This window comes from Pleuronectes platessa, chromosome 2, assembly GCF_947347685.1.
Source record: "Pleuronectes platessa chromosome 2, fPlePla1.1, whole genome shotgun sequence".
NCBI classification, from domain to species: Eukaryota; Metazoa; Chordata; class Actinopteri; order Pleuronectiformes; family Pleuronectidae; genus Pleuronectes; species Pleuronectes platessa.
Window position 1 is genome coordinate 31,074,305 of NC_070627.1, and position 18,772 is coordinate 31,093,076.

At 40.5% G+C, this 18,772-nt stretch overlaps 2 protein-coding genes and 2 long non-coding RNA genes across 5 annotated transcripts in view; 3 read left to right on the forward strand and 1 right to left on the reverse strand.

Annotated features, from left to right (window-relative positions):
• LOC128446732 (piggyBac transposable element-derived protein 4-like) overlaps positions 1-18,772 on the forward strand; it is a 291,349-nt gene that overhangs the window by 66,189 nt on the left and 206,388 nt on the right. The gene's annotated exons all lie outside the window — the stretch shown is intronic.
• LOC128456244 (sterile alpha motif domain-containing protein 3) lies at positions 5,427-18,325 on the forward strand. Of its 2 annotated transcripts, XM_053440342.1 has the most exons (6): positions 5,427-5,623; positions 5,895-5,925; positions 7,125-8,108; positions 8,286-8,438; positions 8,679-8,771; positions 17,523-18,325. In XM_053440342.1, the coding sequence occupies exons 3-6, from the start codon at positions 7,125-7,127 to the stop codon at positions 17,826-17,828; spliced, it is 1,536 nt and encodes a 511-aa protein (XP_053296317.1). In that variant the 5' UTR covers positions 5,427-5,623; positions 5,895-5,925; the 3' UTR covers positions 17,829-18,325. The 2 variants fall into 2 exon arrangements, 1 of the variants encoding a protein (XP_053296317.1); XR_008341807.1 differs by lacking the exons at positions 7,125-8,108; positions 17,523-18,325 and having other exon boundaries at positions 8,679-9,009.
• LOC128456270 (uncharacterized) lies at positions 9,623-12,423 on the forward strand. The gene is made up of 5 exons (XR_008341811.1): positions 9,623-9,756; positions 10,163-10,345; positions 10,965-11,243; positions 11,812-11,959; positions 12,190-12,423. It is a non-coding gene; the product is annotated as an uncharacterized LOC128456270 (long non-coding RNA).
• On the reverse strand, positions 13,982-16,669 carry LOC128456285 (uncharacterized). Its single transcript, XR_008341818.1, has 5 exons — positions 16,571-16,669; positions 15,980-16,162; positions 15,082-15,360; positions 14,366-14,513; positions 13,982-14,135 (listed from the first exon to the last, which is right to left on the reverse strand). It is a non-coding gene; the product is annotated as an uncharacterized LOC128456285 (long non-coding RNA).

Sequence of the window (18,772 nt, forward strand, 5' to 3'; positions counted from 1 at the left end):
ATAGAACAAAATAAAATAAAACAAAAAGCACAATAATCAAACCAATAAATCAGAAAGAAACTAAATTTAAATAAGGTCAAATAAGGCAGCCCTATAAAACAAACTTGTTGTAGTTAGTTCACACAATTTAAACCAGTTTATCAAAATGTTTGAAAACATTGACAATCATAAAACACATCATTATGTCATACCTTTAATTCATTTAAAATAAAGCAGGGATCCACGCCGTCCTTATTGTCTTGAGAGCAATTACTAAAACAGGAAAATACAACTTAACTTAATGTCACGCACACAATAGTGAAGACTCTGTTAATTGTTCCGGCGCATTACTTACAAGTATTACTCTTATGACTGAAGATTACAGCGCGCATTTATGCCGACGCTGATACAGTCTCACCCTCACGCACACACACACAGCTGTACGCTGGCTCTAGGGACGGAATAAAGGTTAATATTTGCGGAACGTTTTCTGAGTGATCTCCGTTGACATTAAAGTTACTTTCAGCAAACTCACCGCAACAAACAATTTGTGTCCGCACCTGCTGCGGCCACGCTGCACTTACTCACACACACAGGACCGGCAGTGGAGAGAGAGAGAGAGGGCGAGAGGGAGCGCTACGGTGTCCCTTAATAGACGTCGCCAAATCCCCGCAGCCTATAGGAATCAGTCCTGTCGGATGAATTAAAATATCAGCAAAACGGGGAAAATAACACTGCCAAAACTCAAAAACTGTATTAAGAATTGACCCCTTACACTTGTAACGTGTCTTAAGATCTGTTGAGGATGTCCCAGCCAGGTTCGGGGGGTGGGTATCATTTGAGTTGAACCCATTTTTTCTCCTGTTTCTGGAAGAGGAGTCAGGATAGGAACATGTCTTTTGGTTCCATTAATTTCAGTAGTTAAGTTTAGGTTGTTCCCTTCAGGTTTTTGTGTTTGCTGCTTTGATGTTCGACCCTTCCAAATCTAAAGAGTTACCCACAAGGAAATTCTGGGACCGATCCCATCAGCGTCGCTTCCGTCATCGCTTTGCTCGTGTGTTTCCACAGGAGCTGATGTCCTGCGCACATGCAACTTCCGTCATACTCCCCGTAGACCGGCGGCAATGACACCGCGTAAAACCCACAGCGGGAGTGTGATGCGTTCTGTTGGAGTGTAACTCCCGCACTGTAAACAATTGTCATGTAAATTTATTTGTCTGTTTATTATTGTTTTAAATGAAATTCAACATAATTCAGCAGAGCGCGCAGACCGCAGAGAGCGCAGTGGCGCAGAGCGCACAGAGAGCGGGCAGAGCGCACAGGAGATCACTTACAAGAAATGAATAAACTTTCCAAATAAGATCCCAGAGTGGAGGCAAGGATCCACTGATGTGAGGGAAGCGGTCCGATTCTCTAAATGGATAAATACTACCGTGACCCCGGTGGGGGGTTCTGGACGATGTGTGCATGCGAATGGAAGTATGAGGAGGAAGCGAGGGTTCAGCGATTTCTATTCTCACACATTGTGTTATCCACAGCAGCAGCGGCAGAGTATCAGTGTATTTCCTTTATTAGTGACATCACAGCTGTCCCATAAGTCGCTCTTCACCTCCATCTCACTAACAAACACCTCGATGTCAGTGTCTGAAAGTTTTACTTCCTCTTCACATCGCTTGATGCCGTGCCTCCGTCAGGACTCGCGGTGGAAAACCATTGGTCAGCTTCATAATTTAATATTCGTGACGTGCTATGCATTGACCATTTATAGTAGAAATTGAGCGTGTGGAGAGCGGATTTGGAGTTCAGGTTTTGCGTGCGCACGGTTTTATAAATCGGAATTAGCTTTGGCTTACGCCATTTCCTGCTTTTTTTGGCATAAGCACACTTTTAGTAAGAATCCTACGCACTCTTTTATAAATCCATCCCTGCTCGGCCCACGCTACACTTCCTCACACACACAGGACCGGCAGTGGGGGGAGAGAGAGAGGGGGAGAAGGGAAGAGTTACGGGGTCCCTAAAAAGACTTCGCCGACTCCCTGCAGCCTATAAGAATCACCGTCCTGTCAGGAACATTAAAACATCAGCAGAAGAGGCTGTGATTTCAGAAATATACAATTTATTTAATACGTACCAGTCAACCATATTGCACATTCCCATAGAACAAAATAAAATAAAACAAAAAGCACAATAATCAAACCAATAAATCAGAAAGAAACTAAATTTAAATAAGGTCAAATAAGGCAGCCCTATAAAACAAACTTGTTGTAGTTAGTTCACACAATTTAAACCAGTTTATCAAAATGTTTGAAAACATTGACAATCATAAAACACATCATTATGTCATACCTTTAATTCATTTAAAATAAAGCAGGGATCCACGCCGTCCTTATTGTCTTGAGAGCAATTACTAAAACAGGAAAAGACAACTTAACTTAATGTCACGCACACAATAGTGAAGACTCTGTTAATTGTTCCGGCGCATTACTTACAAGTATTACTCTTATGACTGAAGATTACAGCGCGCATTTATGCCGACGCTGATACAGTCTCACCCTCACGCACACACACACAGCTGTACGCTGGCTCTAGGGACGGAATAAAGGTTAATATTTGCGGAACGTTTTCTGAGTGATCTCCGTTGACATTAAAGTTACTTTCAGCAAACTCACCGCAACAAACAATTTGTGTCCGCACCTGCTGCGGCCACGCTGCACTTACTCACACACACAGGACCGGCAGTGGAGAGAGAGAGAGGGCGAGAGGGAGCGCTACGGTGTCCCTTAATAGACGTCGCCAAATCCCCGCAGCCTATAGGAATCACTGTCCTGTCGGATGAATTAAAATATCAGCAAAACGGGAAAAATAACACTGCCAAAACTCGAAAACTGTATTAAGAATTGACCCCTTACACTTGTAACGTGTCTTAAGATCTGTTGAGGATGTCCCAGCCAGGTTCGGGGGGTGGGTATCATTTGAGTTGAACCCATTTTTTCTCCTGTTTCTGGAAGAGGAGTCAGGATAGGAACATGTCTTTTGGTTCCATTAATTTCAGTAGTTAAGTTTAGGTTGTTCCCTTCAGGTTTTTGTGTTTGCTGCTTTGATGTTCGACCCTTCCAAATCTAAAGAGTTACCCACAAGGAAATTCTGGGACCGATCCCATCAGCGTCGCTTCCGTCATCGCTTTGCTCGTGTGTTTCCACAGGAGCTGATGTCCTGCGCACATGCAACTTCCGTCATACTCCCCGTAGACCGGCGGCAATGACACCGCGTAAAACCCACAGCGCGAGTGTGATGCGTTCTGTTGGAGTGTAACTCCCGCACTGTAAACAATTGTCATGTAAATTTATTTGTCTGTTTATTATTGTTTTAAATGAAATTCAACATAATTCAGCAGAGCGCGCAGACCGCAGAGAGCGCAGTGGCGCAGAGCGCACAGAGAGCGGGCAGAGCGCACAGGAGATCACTTACAAGAAATGAATAAACTTTCCAAATAAGATCCCAGAGTGGAGGCAAGGATCCACTGATGTGAGGGAAGCGGTCCGATTCTCTAAATGGATAAATACTACCGTGACCCCGGTGGGGGGTTCTGGACGATGTGTGCATGCGAATGGAAGTATGAGGAGGAAGCGAGGGTTCAGCGATTTCTATTCTCACACATTGTGTTATCCACAGCAGCAGCGGCAGAGTATCAGTGTATTTCCTTTATTAGTGACATCACAGCTGTCCCATAAGTCGCTCTTCACCTCCATCTCACTAACAAACACCTCGATGTCAGTGTCTGAAAGTTTTACTTCCTCTTCACATCGCTTGATGCCGTGCCTCCGTCAGGACTCGCGCACTGTAAGCCCGGACAACTAATGAGCTGGAAAATTTCATTTGAATGTACATAAAAAATTTAAGTATGATACCATAACTATCAGATGTAGGTTTATTCTACTAATTTGAAGTAGAATATACTTACATCTGTTAGTAATGCAGTTGATGGATCATTTTAAGTGATATATACAATTTTTTTTTTAGTTTTGGTTGTAAAAACTTGAGTTTTTTATTTCATGCCCACACATCTTTATATCAAGGAGAAGCTGCAGTATTCAGAATACCTTACTAATTGAAATTAAATATGAACTATTAATGACTTATTAATAATGATAATATTAAGAGTTTTGTGGATAAATGAATGACACACCAAATTGTATCACCCCTTAAGTAATGTCATTATATTTCACAAAAGTTGATATTTCCTGTTAAATAAACAGTTACAGGTTCAGAGAGCATTATTTAAACAAAATACAGGTAGGTTTAATATCCTCCTTCAGGCTGGTCTCATCAAAATTTTGTAAAACATGCTAGTAAAAGTAATGCACTAGAATTCCACATAATTGTGAGTCAGGAGGCTGGGGACACGTGACTTATGCGCTTCTCTCTCTTTGTGAAAACAAAAAACATGGCGGACATTCATCTAACCCTAACCCTAATATGAAAAATACAAATGAAATCTGCACCACGGTGATTGGGTTGCACCACGGTGATTGGGTTGCTAATGAACAAAGGTGTCTCTAACTTGGTCTAAAGTGAAACACATGATTGTGTATAAAGCAAACATACATATTTTGACCATATCTGGCCATTAAATACCACTTTAAACAGATTGGATTTGATCCAGCTTGAACCTCGATGGGGTCTGAGAAAGTACACCTGAGAAGGCCTGTGCTTGGAGCAAGATGAAATGTAAACTTTGTCGTAGAACAAAAGAAAAGACATCATCGTAAAGGTCTTGACCTCGGGAGTAACTTTATGTCAGTGGGAAAATTGTGGATGGCTCCTGCTCCTCAGGGATGTCCTTTGAATCTTGCACCTGAGTCAGTTTTGATGGCTTACAGGATGGAAACTAAATATGCAACAGACATGGTATGAACTGTTTTTGAAAGGTCTTGAACTCCACTACCATAACCCATTGCAAACTTATGGGGGGTGCCACTGAGTAGGGCCAAAACCTTGAAAAAACTATTTTTTAACATTTTATTAGTAAGAAAAACTAAATCTGATTAAACAGGAGTTTTTCTCACACCAATAAACCATAAAGAAGCATGCAAGGTTCCCGGTCGCAATCTCACATAATAGTGAAAACACATTAGAACTACAAAAGATGGAAACAACACACACACACGTATGCGAACGCCATTAGATTTGTAGTTCTCTGTGTGGTTCTTCCGGTATGAGATTAGGGATGTGAAAATAGGGCTTAGAAAACCTATTAGCGGTTAGTTTTTTTTAACCATGAAGGAAAATATTGAAACTGAAACACACAAGACCACAGCAATCTCCGCCATCTTAACTCTACGTAAGATATCTCACGAACCGTTTCATGACTTTGAGGTGACAGTCATGCCGTTACAAACCCCGCGTCATAGGTGGCGACATGCACCTGTATGGACGAAAACGACAACGAAGAAGAAGATAACTTCCCACCTGTGCGTTTCGCGCTCACTGAAGAAGGTGAACCTCTACATGCGTGTGCTGCTTTTGTATCGTACTTGGGACGTTTGTCTGTTTGCACGCGAGCCGAACCGGACGGAGCGGTGGTTCGAGCGGAGAAGAGAGGAAGACGGCGGCGCAACTGCTGTGGTGCGGTTAACTTAATCTGGTGAGTGCTAGTAAGCTAACACTAGCGACGACATTTTAGCTTGCCTGCTACACTGGTTAGCCTTTTTAGAGATAGGTCACATGGTGGAAAGCATGTGTTTGAATTACAGTGAGATGTTAACCAGTCCACCGACATTCTCCATCTATTACTTACTTATTAATTACTCTATGAGCAATACAAACTTGTATCAGTGACAACGTTTTTTGAAAAATGCAGTGTTTGTGAGTACTTGAAAGCATTAACTACATCCTTTTTTTATTTTTCACTTAAGGGGCGGTTTGTGAGCAGTGAAGACCAGTCAGGTACACATTTTCAGCTTATTTTATTTCACTGTCCCCCTCCCCCCTATAGATAATGGCATTTATACCCCTGACAAAGGCACCAATAAATTAATGTGACTCGGCCATATTCATTACATAATGTAGGTGTGCTGATCAGAAAGGAGCATTGAACAAGCACTGACATATGTGGCTTTAATGTCACCCATTTTAAAGTAACAGTCTGAAAATACCTAATTGGTATAAATAGAAATAGTTATATTTGTGAAATACCAGTCAAACTTAAATCCATTGTCTGTAACTGTTTGATATGTCACAGGAAAAGTGATGCTTTGGAAGTGCAAGTATTGCCCTGTGATCTGTGAAAAGAGAACTCAACTATTTAGACATTATAGGTTAAAACATGGAAGTTACGCAAGAACAGAACCATTTCCCTGTTTACATCAGGATTGTCCTTGTACATTTAAATCTCTTAATGCACTCAGAGTGCACTTATCTCGCTTTCACACCAAACCTCTGGATCAGCAACCAAGTGAAGACATACCAGTTAGGTTTTGTTGTCTGTCATGTGGATTTGCTCAGTCTTGCTCCGAGACTGTCTACTTTAGTCACTTGTATAATGCACACTTAAAGGTGAACCATAAAATTGGGTGCCCTTACAAAGACTGTAAGTTTGAAAGCAGTGTGTATTCGACTTTCAAAGCACACAAGTGTAAATTACACAAGCAACAAAACTGGAAGAGGTTCAAGTCAGAAATCATTGGTGATTATGGAAGCAATGACAGTGATGTGTCACATGACCAAATTCTTCGGTTTTGCTTGCCTCTTTCCCTCTGAATGTTCAGAGAGAAATTGCTCAAAACGCTTCAAAGCCAGGGTCAGTTCTTGAGGCGTCATCTGTCAGCGTAGATGGAGTCAAGTATCAGCCAGGCATGATACTGTCTACTGGTTCATGTTCAGGTCTCCCTGAATTTGCACAGATTGAAAAGATTGTTGCAATAAACTCAGATATTATGTTTGTCTGTCACAAAATGTCAACATGGTACTGTGAGCATTTGAGATCTTACCAGCTTATCTGTGATGATGCGTCCTCTATGCGTGTGGTTAAGATGCCAGAGTTGAATGATGTCCTCCCACTATCAGCATATAGGGTACAAGGAGAACTTATGGTAACACTTAGACGATATGTTATTTGCTAAAAACCTGTGTACCTTTTTTTCCAGATGGCTGTACAACAGAAATTTACCATGAGGGTTATTGTCTCTGAAGGAGATATAAGAAAGTTGACGATGACCAAGCGACCAGACACACTTGAAGATTTGACAGGCATGCTCAGAGATACTCTTCAAGCAAACTACACATTCGTCCTACAATACCAAGACCCTGAATTTGACAACGAACTGTGTAACTTAACAGATCTCTCTGAGCTCCCAGAGAAGCCAACCATCAAAATCATCCCATTAATTGAGCTTGTACCAGTTACTCCACAAACTGAATCATGTAGTGACACAGGCAGCCAGGCAGACACCGATATCCTGTCCAATTCCTCTCTGGACAGAAGTTTTCAGTGGCCAGAGATATTTGAAATTCCCAAATTTTCTGTTGATGTAGAGTACCGACTCCGTCAGGGTAACCTGTTGTATCTCAGAGATGCAACTTATCTCAAAATGACAAAAGAGCTGAAACATGACATCCTTGAGAAACTGGCTGAGACCATGTATGCATTCAAAGCATACCCAACCAAGCGAGAGTTTGAAGATGTTGCAAAAGCTTTAGTACTAACACATCCTTGTCTTAAAGAATCCGGGTCATCCTCCTGCTATGATGGGTGGAAAAATTGTTTGAAGTTCAAGATGGGTAATTATAGAACCAAAATGCGCCAGCTAGGTAGACTTGATGTCACTGTTAACGGTGGTAAACGGGGAAGGTACTCTACAGATCGTGACCCTCCCAACAAAGGCATCAAAAAGCCAAGGAAAGGTGAAATAAACTTTCTGCCCGAATATCCAGAAGGAAAGGATGACCACATCCTCGAAGAAGCTCGTCAGGTTCTGGTTACAGAAATGATGAAGACGAAGCAGAATGCATCCCTTGTTATGAAAGAGATGGATGTGACATTTGCACTTCGGAGAAAAGAAGTTGTCAAAAACAAGCCTCCCATCGACCAGATGTTACAGCGATGGCCAGCTCTTTTCACAGAAAGCCAGGTTTGTATGACTTGAGTGTTCACAAAAATGATTCAATGGCTTTGTGTCTTGTGTATTGTAGAAAAAAATATTCAGAACTAGGTATTATATATTACCATCTGGGAGTGGTGTAAAGGGTCACAGATGGGGGCATTCAAACATGGGCTTATACATTGTTTGCTTTGAAATATGTTTCAGGTCTTTTGTGAGTTCAACAGAGTGGTGGGGAAGGGTCTCAGAGAGAACTTCTTTGATGCACTTGACCGTTTCTCTCCAAGCCTGATGGACCTCTTTAGGAAAAAGAGGGGCCTCACCGGCCAGATTTTGACTGACCTTCTCCATAAGACAAAGGTGAGTTGACATGTCCAATCAGTCTACACCTACTCCTCCTTCTTTCTTCTTTGCTCTTCAATTCTTTCCTTTTTCTCATCACTCTTCTTTCATCTACATTTGTTAATATTTGTCCTGCACTTTCCAGTTCTGGAAATTTGCAGTAAGGTGCTGAAAAACAGACCATGCAGATATTAAATGCTAAAACTATCCTTAACAAACTGTGTTTTATTGTTGTGTTTTACGTCCACTATCTTCCAGGTCAATGAGCCAACACACATAAGGTGCCTCATTCTTCGGGGATTGCCGATAATCTTGGGGGATGATCCCAGTGCATTCTTCAGGAACTGCTCTGTAAGTAACTTAATTTGTTTTAAGGCATAGTTTATTTTTTATTTTAAGCCATTGTTGAAGACTGCTACAAATCTTTTAAATAATTTGAATGGCATCAGACCTGGACTTTTGTACAATTTGGCTAAACAATTTGCAGCGCTGCTTTTATTCTCCATCATGCGTAAAAGATGTGGAAAAACTGCTCTCAGAAATGTAAGTCCCATTAGTCCTTCGATATTTGACTTTTTAAGTGAAGAGTTCTGAGTGTCAACCCAGTCTCATCAGAAAATGTTCAATGGCAACGTTGGTCCACTTGGACCGACGTTACCATCTCACAATCTGGCCTCTCAGATTGTGAGATGGTAACATTTAGTCCTCCCATTGTTTTGCATTGGCGTGTTCTCACGTCACGTGACTCTCAAGCTCTCGTCTGCGGAGAGGAAAACATGGCGGAGATTCCTTGTTTTTTCAGATAAAAATATAATTTTGTAACTTAGTTTGGGCATAAAAATACATTCTGACACCATTTCTAGCGAGAAATGTGGTCTTTGCTTCCACAGTCTTCAGCCAGTTCGTGCTTATGATAAATATTTTAATAGTTATCACGCATGTTTTTATCGTTGCTATGATGGTTGCCATGGCACCACGGGCGCAGCTTGGTGTTTAAATCACAGTCCCTGCGTGGTGTCCTTCAGTGATCGTGAATGTTATTCATGTTATATAATAGTAATATTTGAGGCTAGATTACATCTCTAATGAGAAGGATCATGCGAGTCTGTTTATACCGAGGCCGGCCCGAGTGCGCGACCGGCCCGAGTCCGCGAGCCGAGCGGCCCGAGCGGCGCGAGCCGAGCGGCCCGAGTGCGCGAGCGGACCGAGTGCGCGAGCGGACATGACGTGTGGCTGTCGTAAAAACCCTATTTGTAAACAACCAGCCCTTTAACTCGGGGCTGCGTCATAAACACGGCGCGCTTGGAAGACCACGATGTCATCTTCCTTCTGTCAGGTAAGTAGTTTATTGTTTTTAAAGATCGTTACGATCTAGGTTTACAGTCCGAGTGCGGAGAGTCCGTCAATCCACACTATGGACGCTGTTCATCAGCTAATACGCCATTGTTAGCCACATGCTTCAGCCCACGGTAGCCTGTGCTACCTGGGAGGTGAATACATGGTTGTTGAAAGCAGTTCAAGACGCTTAGCTCATCATTGAGGGACGCTACAATATAAATATAAACATGAATTTGATTTATGAATGCTTTAGATTAATAAGGAGTGTATTTGTCTACCATTACTCCACAATATCAGGTCAATTTGGTTTAATGTATAGTATGCACTATGACAATAATGTTTCCATGTTATGGAGTTGCGATTCATTTTATAAAACAATTGCTATGTTCTGTTTTTTAATCAAGGAGGATCCAAGTGAAGCTACAGGAGTTTCATTAACGTCAACAACTTGGACCGAACAGTTTGTTTTGCTTGATGAAGAGCAGGAAGGGCAGCCTGGAGAGAAAGAGAAGCCGGGTTGAGCCCACTACCATCATCCACGTACCACGAGGAAGATGAGGGAGAGAAATGATCCTACCATTAAAGAGGTACTTTTAAGTTACATACCAGAAAAAACATTTTATATAATTTGCCAAATATACATTTTTATTAAATCCCCAAAGTACACTTGCTGAAATACAAGTTTATATCACACTGAAAGAATTTTTAACAATCATGCTTCCCTGCTGTGATTGTTTAACTAGGAAAACAACTTTTTCCACAGGAAGGCAAGTAAATTTAAGGAATACATGTGCAAAGTTTTCCTCTGTTATGTATAATGATGACCCCCATCAAACATAATGTTAGCAATATTTACACCTTTTAATTTATACTGTTTATTTCTGTCTACATGTGTGAATTTGCCTTCATTAGTTTCAGAAAAGAGCGATGATGTATCGGTCAGTGGGCGGCAGCACGAGACTCCGCAAACTAGTCTGTAAGCAAAGCAGACGAAGGCATCGAGGTTGCGGCCTGCCATCATTGTTATTTTGCTTAAGGGACTGAATATGTTTCATGTAGAAATATTAGCATTTCCCTTATATCTACCAAAACTGCTTGTTTCACAGACTGCAGTTTTGTTTTGATCCGATGTGGTGTGCAAATACAACCGTATCTGCAATGGGTTGTGGGGCATTAACATTTGTAACTCTAATTTTGTTTTGACAGACTGTGAAAAGAACGTTGAGAACATCACCACTCTACAGGAAGACACAGTCCAGTAATGGGTGTCAGAAGTTCAGTAGTGAACGACAGGTACTGTGGAAAAATATGTGTCATTGTTGTACAATGTCCTTTGACTCTGTTTAAACAAGGTTAACACAAAAAGGTTTGATTGTAAACTGATATCGGTATGAATTCATGTTATTCTCCTCGTCAAAAGAAACAAACAATCCAAATTACCTGCAGAAAGCCCTTGATGGACGCTTCAGCTGCATCGTCAGACTGGTGAGACAGCAAGATGCCAACTTTAATGCCAATTTATTTGTGTAACATTCTGTGACCAAATGTATAGATAACTTTTTGTAGATTGTAAAAATAGATAACCCATTTATTACAAAAAAACTACACTAGAATTATCGCACTGCGTTGTATGACTCCGCTAACCAGTGCAGTGTCCGTCTACATATTTCTACATATTTTCTCTCATATAAATGACACTGTATCTCTTGACAACTGAAACCATAAGATGAGGTCAGTGTGGCCTTGACCTTTTTACTTTAAGACAAATACAAAGTTAGACAATCCGAAAACATGCAGTTATGCCTCCGGCGACTCGCTATTGCAGAGGCATTAAAACCGTAGTGTAGTAGATTGGATTTTATTGGTGTTACATTGGACATCTTGTATGGGTACACCAAAAAATATATTTGGTTTCACATTCTAGATGGCAATAAGCAGAGTCATCAACTCAGGAAAAATATTTCTGTAGAAAAGAAAGCCTTGTATGTGTGTATGTATACATACACACAAACGCACAATTGAGACGTTTTTGTCTTTTATCATATATTCTCAGGCAGTACTGATGCATTTACTGAGAGGGGACGTGAGGGCCTACTCTGCGTGCTCAGAGTTCAAGCCCAGCAGGCTGCAGCGGGCCTGACATATTCTGGAACAGCAGCACAGTCTTTAGATGACTCCTCTGAAGATGAAAACATGGCGAGGTACTTCTCCACTGATGAAGAACTGTGAGGGCTGTGATTAGCTACACTCTCTTGCTACAAGGCTACTCATGCTGCTCCCTGGCAGCCTTAGGAAGGCATTAGCTTGCTGTGTGGTAGCTGTTAGCTTCAGCATTTTTAGTTTTTAGTGGCCTGTCTGACGTTTATGTTAAAAAAAAATCAGAGGGAACCATCTTCATAATTTAACACTATGGTTTGTTTGTGTCCTTCAGTTCTTCTCAAGAGAAGCAGTACAGGTGTGCCTCAGCTCCACGGTCCCTCCTGCAGCCTCCGCTCCTGATGCTAACCTCATGTCTCCATCACACCAAGCAGCAGACCTGGATTGACAGACCTTTCTCCAGAGCTGCCCCCTCCCTCTGAAACCCCCCTCTCCAAAACACTATTTGTGTAGTTTTTAAAGTATTTTTTGCATGAGAATTGTTGATCATAACATTTCCAGCAGATGCCTTAATATAATGTTTGTGCACAATAAATGACATTGATCATAACATAATGGTATTTCCTTGCACTTCTACACCATGATATTGTCAGATAAGATGCTGATTACATTAAAGCAGTGAATGCTCTGCTTTAAGCAACATAAACACACAATGATTCAATGGATCTGAAGTAGAATGGGCACATTACATTCTGTAGAGAATGCCTCAGTTATGGAAGTCAGAAAATAACTTTCTTTATCTGAGGTTCCAGTCATTTATAGTCACAGCAAAGCACACAGGTCTGGTTGTCTAAGTGGCGCCCATATCATATTGTTTAAGATGTGTAACATCAAGTTTGTGTTTCAGTGCAAAATTAGTCATTAGTCAAGAGTTCACCTTCTCCTTTACACTAAAATTAGGTGACCCAGATGTTTCACAATGCAATCTGATAAGGTCTTATGAGAAACATTCTTAACATTAAAGAAATCAACACAGAGGATAGCAATATCTGTTTGACTTTAATCCGTAGCTGATAATCAGCGGCCTGACTTATTCAAACACATTAATACTACAATGAATAAGGCAGGGGTTTTCCATCAGAAATCATTTCTGGGACATTAATTTAAAAGATCTCCAGTATAAGCAAATGTATTCTAAAATTGGTTTATATCCAAGTGTGAGGCTGTCCTGGCACATGGAAATAAGATATATATATATTGTTTGTATTAGCTTTCCCTCAGTTTAGTACTTGCACTTCTTGAAAAGCTCTATATAAATAAGATGTATTAATGTTTATACATTGCCCTCTAGTATATGTTTTCCTAAAAGTCACTGTAGATACAGAAATAACAGTATGGTTCAGGTGACAGTGAGTGGAAGCTGAAGGTAATTTCCATGTGCTCAAGAGAAACATAACGTGACGATATAGTTGATTTCTGATAGAAGGCCCTGCCTCATTCATTGTAGTATTAATGTGTTTGAATAAGTCAGGCTGCCGATTACCAGCTACTGATTAAAGTCAAACAGATATTGCTATCCTCTGTGTTGATTTCTTTAATGTTAAGAATGTTTCTCATAAGACCTTATCAGATTGCATTGTGAAACATCTGGGTCACCTAATTTTAGTGTAAACAAGATGGTGAACTCTTGACTAATGACTAATTTTGCACTGAAACACAAACTTGATGTTACACATCTTAAACAATGATATGGGCGCCACTTAGACAACCAGACCTGTGTGCTTTGCTGTGACTATAAATGGCTGGAACCTCAGATAAAGAAAGTTATTTTCTGACTTCCATAACTGAGGCATTCTCTACAGAATGTAATGTGCCCCTTCTTCTTCAGATCCATTGAATCATTGTGTGTTTATGTTGCTTAAAGCAGAGCATTCACTGCTTTAATGTAATCAGCATCTTATCTGACAATATCATGGTGTAGAAGTGCAAGGAAATACCATTATGTTATGATCAATATCATTTATTGTGCACAAACATTATATTAAGGCATCTGCTGGAAATGTTATGATCAACAATTCTCATGCAAAAAATACTTTAAAAACTACACAAATAGTGTTTTGGAGAGGGGGGTTTCAGAGGGAGGGGGCAGCTCTGGAGAAAGGTCTGTCAATCCAGGTCTGCTGCTTGGTGTGATGGAGACATGAGGTTAGCATCAGGAGCGGAGGCTGCAGGAGGGACCGTGGAGCTGAGGCACACCTGTACTGCTTCTCTTGAGAAGAACTGAAGGACACAAACAAACCATAGTGTTAAATTATGAAGATGGTTCCCTCTGATTTTTTTTTAACATAAACGTCAGACAGGCCACTAAAAACTAAAAATGCTGAAGCTAACAGCTACCACACAGCAAGCTAATGCCTTCCTAAGGCTGCCAGGGAGTAGCATGAGTAGCATTGTAGCAAGAGAGTGTAGCTAATCACAGCCCTCACAGTTCTTCATCAGTGGAGAAGTACCTCGCCATGTTTTCATCTTCAGAGGAGTCATCCAAAGACTGTGCTGCTGTTCCAGAATATGTCAGGACCGCTGCAGCCTGCTGGGCTTGAACTCTGAGCACGCAGAGTAGGCCCTCACGTCCCCTCTCAGTAAATGCATCAGTACTGCCTGAGAATATATGATAAAAGACAAAAACGTCTCAATTGTGCGTTTGTGTGTATGTATACATACACACATACAAGGCTTTCTTTTCTACAGAAATATTTTACCTGAGTTGATGACTCTGCTTATTGCCATCTAGAATGTGAAACCAAATATATTTTTTGGTGTACCCATACAAGATGTCCAATGTAACACCAATAAAATCCAATCTACTACACTACGGTTTTAATGCCTCTGCAATAGCGAGTCGCCGGAGGCATAACTGCATGTTTTCGGATTGTCTAACTTTGTATTTGTCTTAAAGTAAAAAGGTCAAGGCCACACTGACCTCATCTTATGGTTTCAGTTGTCAAGAGATACAGTGTCATTTATATGAGAGAAAATATGTAGAAATATGTAGACGGACACTGCTCTGGTTAGCGGAGTCATACAACGCAGTGCGATAATTCTAGTGTAGTTTTTTTGTAATAAATGGGTTATCTATTTTTACAATCTACAAAAAGTTATCTATACATTTGGTCACAGAATGTTACACAAATAAATTGGCATTAAAGTTGGCATCTTGCTGTCTCACCAGTCTGACGATGCAGCTGAAGCGTCCATCAAGGGCTTTCTGCAGGTAATTTGGATTGTTTGTTTCTTTTGACGAGGAGAATAACATGAATTCATACCGATATCAGTTTACAATCAAACCTTTTTGTGTTGACCTTGTTTAAACAGAGTCAAAGGACATTGTACAACAATGACACATATTTTTCCACAGTACCTGTCGTTCACTACGGAACTTCTGACACCCATTACTGGACTGTGTCTTCCTGTAGAGTGGTGATGTTCTCAACGTTCTTTTCACAGTCTGTCAAAACAAAATTAGAGTTACAAATGTTAATGCCCCACAACCCATTGCAGATACGGTTGTATTTGCACACCACATCGGATCAAAACAAAACTGCAGTCTGTGAAACAAGCAGTTTTGGTAGATATAAGGGAAATGCTAATATTTCTACATGAAACATATTCAGTCCCTTAAGCAAAATAACAATGATGGCAGGCCGCAACCTCGATGCCTTCGTCTGCTTTGCTTACAGACTAGTTTGCGGAGTCTCGTGCTGCCGCCCACTGACCGATACATCATCGCTCTTTTCTGAAACTAATGAAGGCAAATTCACACATGTAGACAGAAATAAACAGTATAAATTAAAAGGTGTAAATATTGCTAACATTATGTTTGATGGGGGTCATCATTATACATAACAGAGGAAAACTCTGCACATGTATTCCTTCAATTTACTTGCCTTCCTGTGGAAAAAGTTGTTTTCCTAGTTAAACAATCACAGCAGGGAAGCATGATTGATCAAAATTCTTTCAGTGTGATATTAACTTGTATTTCAGCAAGTGTACTTTGGGGATTTAATAAAAATGTATATTTGGCAAATTATATAAAATGTTTTTTCTGGTATGTAACTTAAAAGTACCTCTTTAATGGTAGGATCATTTCTCTCCCTCATCTTCCTCGTGGTACGTGGATGATGGTAGTGGGCTCAACCCGGCTTCTCTTTCTCTCCAGGCTGCCCTTCCTGCTCTTCATCAAGCAAAACAAACTGTTTGGTCCAAGTTGTTGACGTTAATGAAACTCCTGTAGCTTCACTTGGATCCTCCTTGATTAAAAAACAGAACATAGCAATTGTTTTATAAAATGAATCGCAACTCCATAACATGGAAACATTATTGTCATAGTGCATACTATACATTAAACCAAATTGACCTGATATTGTGGAGTAATGGTAGACAAATACACTCCTTATTAATCTAAAGCATTCATAAATCAAATTCATGTTTATATTTATATTGTAGCGTCCCTCAATGATGAGCTAAGCGTCTTGAACTGGTTTCAACAACAATGTATTCACCTCCCAGGTAGCACAGGCTACCGTGGGCTGAAGCATGTGGCTAACAATGGCGTATTAGCTGATGAACAGCGTCCATAGTGTGGATTGACGGACTCTCTCCGCACTCGGACTGTAAACCTAGATCGTAACGATCTTTAAAAACAATAAACTACTTACCTGACAGAAGGAAGATGACATCGTGGTCTTCCAAGCGCGCCGTGTTTATGACGCAGCCCCGAGTTAAAGGGCTGGTTGTTTACAAATAGGGTTTTTACGACAGCCACACGTCATGTCCGCTCGCGCACTCGGTCCGCTCGCGCACTCGGGCCGCTCGGCTCGCGCCGCTCGGGCCGCTCGGCTCGCGGACTCGGGCCGGTCGCGCACTCGGGCCGGCCTCGGTATAAACAGACTCGCATGATCCTTCTCATTAGAGATGTAATCTAGCCTCAAATATTACTATTATATAACATGAATAACATTCACGATCACTGAAGGACACCACGCAGGGACTGTGATTTAAACACCAAGCTGCGCCCGTGGTGCCATGGCAACCATCATAGCAACGATAAAAACATGCGTGATAACTATTAAAATATTTATCATAAGCACGAACTGGCTGAAGACTGTGGAAGCAAAGACCACATTTCTCGCTAGAAATGGTGTCAGAATGTATTTTTATGCCCAAACTAAGTTACAAAATTATATTTTTATCTGAAAAAACAAGGAATCTCCGCCATGTTTTCCTCTCCGCAGACGGGAGCTTGAGAGTCACGTGACGTGAGAACACGCCAATGCAAAACAATGGGAGGACTAAATGTTACCATCTCACAATCTGAGAGGCCAGATTGTGAGATGGTAACGTCGGTCCAAGTGGACCAACGTTGCCATTGAACATTTTCTGATGAGACTGGGTTGTGAGTGTGCTTGTTGTTAAGGAGTTCGAGTAAATTTCTGTGAGCAGTATTTGACATCTTTTCAGCACGACTGTGACTGAGCAGCAAAAACCACATAAGGTGTGTGAAGTCAGTTAAATCAGTTACTGTCTGTGCTGTTTATGTTGTGCAACACTTTTCATAATAGTTTGCATAATTATGTCCTCTGCTTGTCTATTTGTTTCTTGCTCTGTTAGGATGTAAATGAGAATGGACTTTACAGTCAAACTGCAGTGGGAATCCTCTGCATGGATGAGGAAAATTCTACTCAACTCAACCCATCCAAAGTAGGGATCATCTTGGAAGGGAGCGTGGTGATGGAAGACCTGGCGAACCTACCGCAGGCCTTCTGCCTTCTTTTTGGACTAATCTATGCCCTGCACCTCGATTACCCGAAGTATATGAAAAACACTTTCATATTTGTTCAGCAGGTAATGCTCGACCTTGGAAGAAGTGAGCTGACACCAAAAATCCAAACTTTAAAAAATCAGCTTGCATTGTGAAACTGTTTTTTTTCTGCTACGTAAATGTAACGCAGATATAAATGTTTAAAGTTTACACATGTAGGAATACATGTTTGCAGTTTTGCACAGTTTTATGGCATTTTGTACAGCTTTACGGCATTTTGCACTGTTATGGCATTAGACATGTAGGAATACATGTTTGCAGTTTTGCACAGTTTTATGGCATTTTGCACAGTTTTATGGCATTTTGCACTGTTATGGCATTAGCACTGTTTTGATGGTATTTGCCGTGCTTATTTTTTGATATTTGCACTCTAACCCGCTGGCGTGAGAATTCTTCCAGAAATCAAAGTACTTTTATATGCTAATTTACGCCAAGGCGGTAGTTGTACTTCTTTTTGCGGTGCCCCTGCGTGCGCACTGAACGCCTCTCACGAGTCGTTATTCCCACATGTTACATACTTTAATCTGAGTTCTGAATGAAAATGATAATTTTAAAAGGTATTGTGTACCTTTTTTATTGTATGTTCAAATGAATAAAACTGAAAAAAATTCCATTTGTCAGTTAATTTTTTATTTAAGTTAAACAAATTTATAAAAGAAAAAAAAATCTCACTTTAACTTAACAAAACTAAGTAGAGTAATTAGGAAGAGTATTTGATATTACAAATGATTTAAAGTTAAATCAACTCATTTTTTCAATGCACACAACTTAACATTTTCAGGCCTATCTTCCCAAATATTTTAAGTATATAAAACTACTGACTACAACTGTTTTTAAGTTAAATCAATTTGGCATTTAGTGCATTGAACTTAAAATTACAATTCTAGCCTTTCAAGCTTTTAAGTTAAATCCACTCAAGTTTATATTTTCTATTACTATAATTTTTTAGGGCAACCTATTTCCTCAAATTTTTTAAGTAAACTCTACTTATCCGGGCTTACAGTGCGGTGGAAAACCATTGGTCAGCTTCATAATTTAA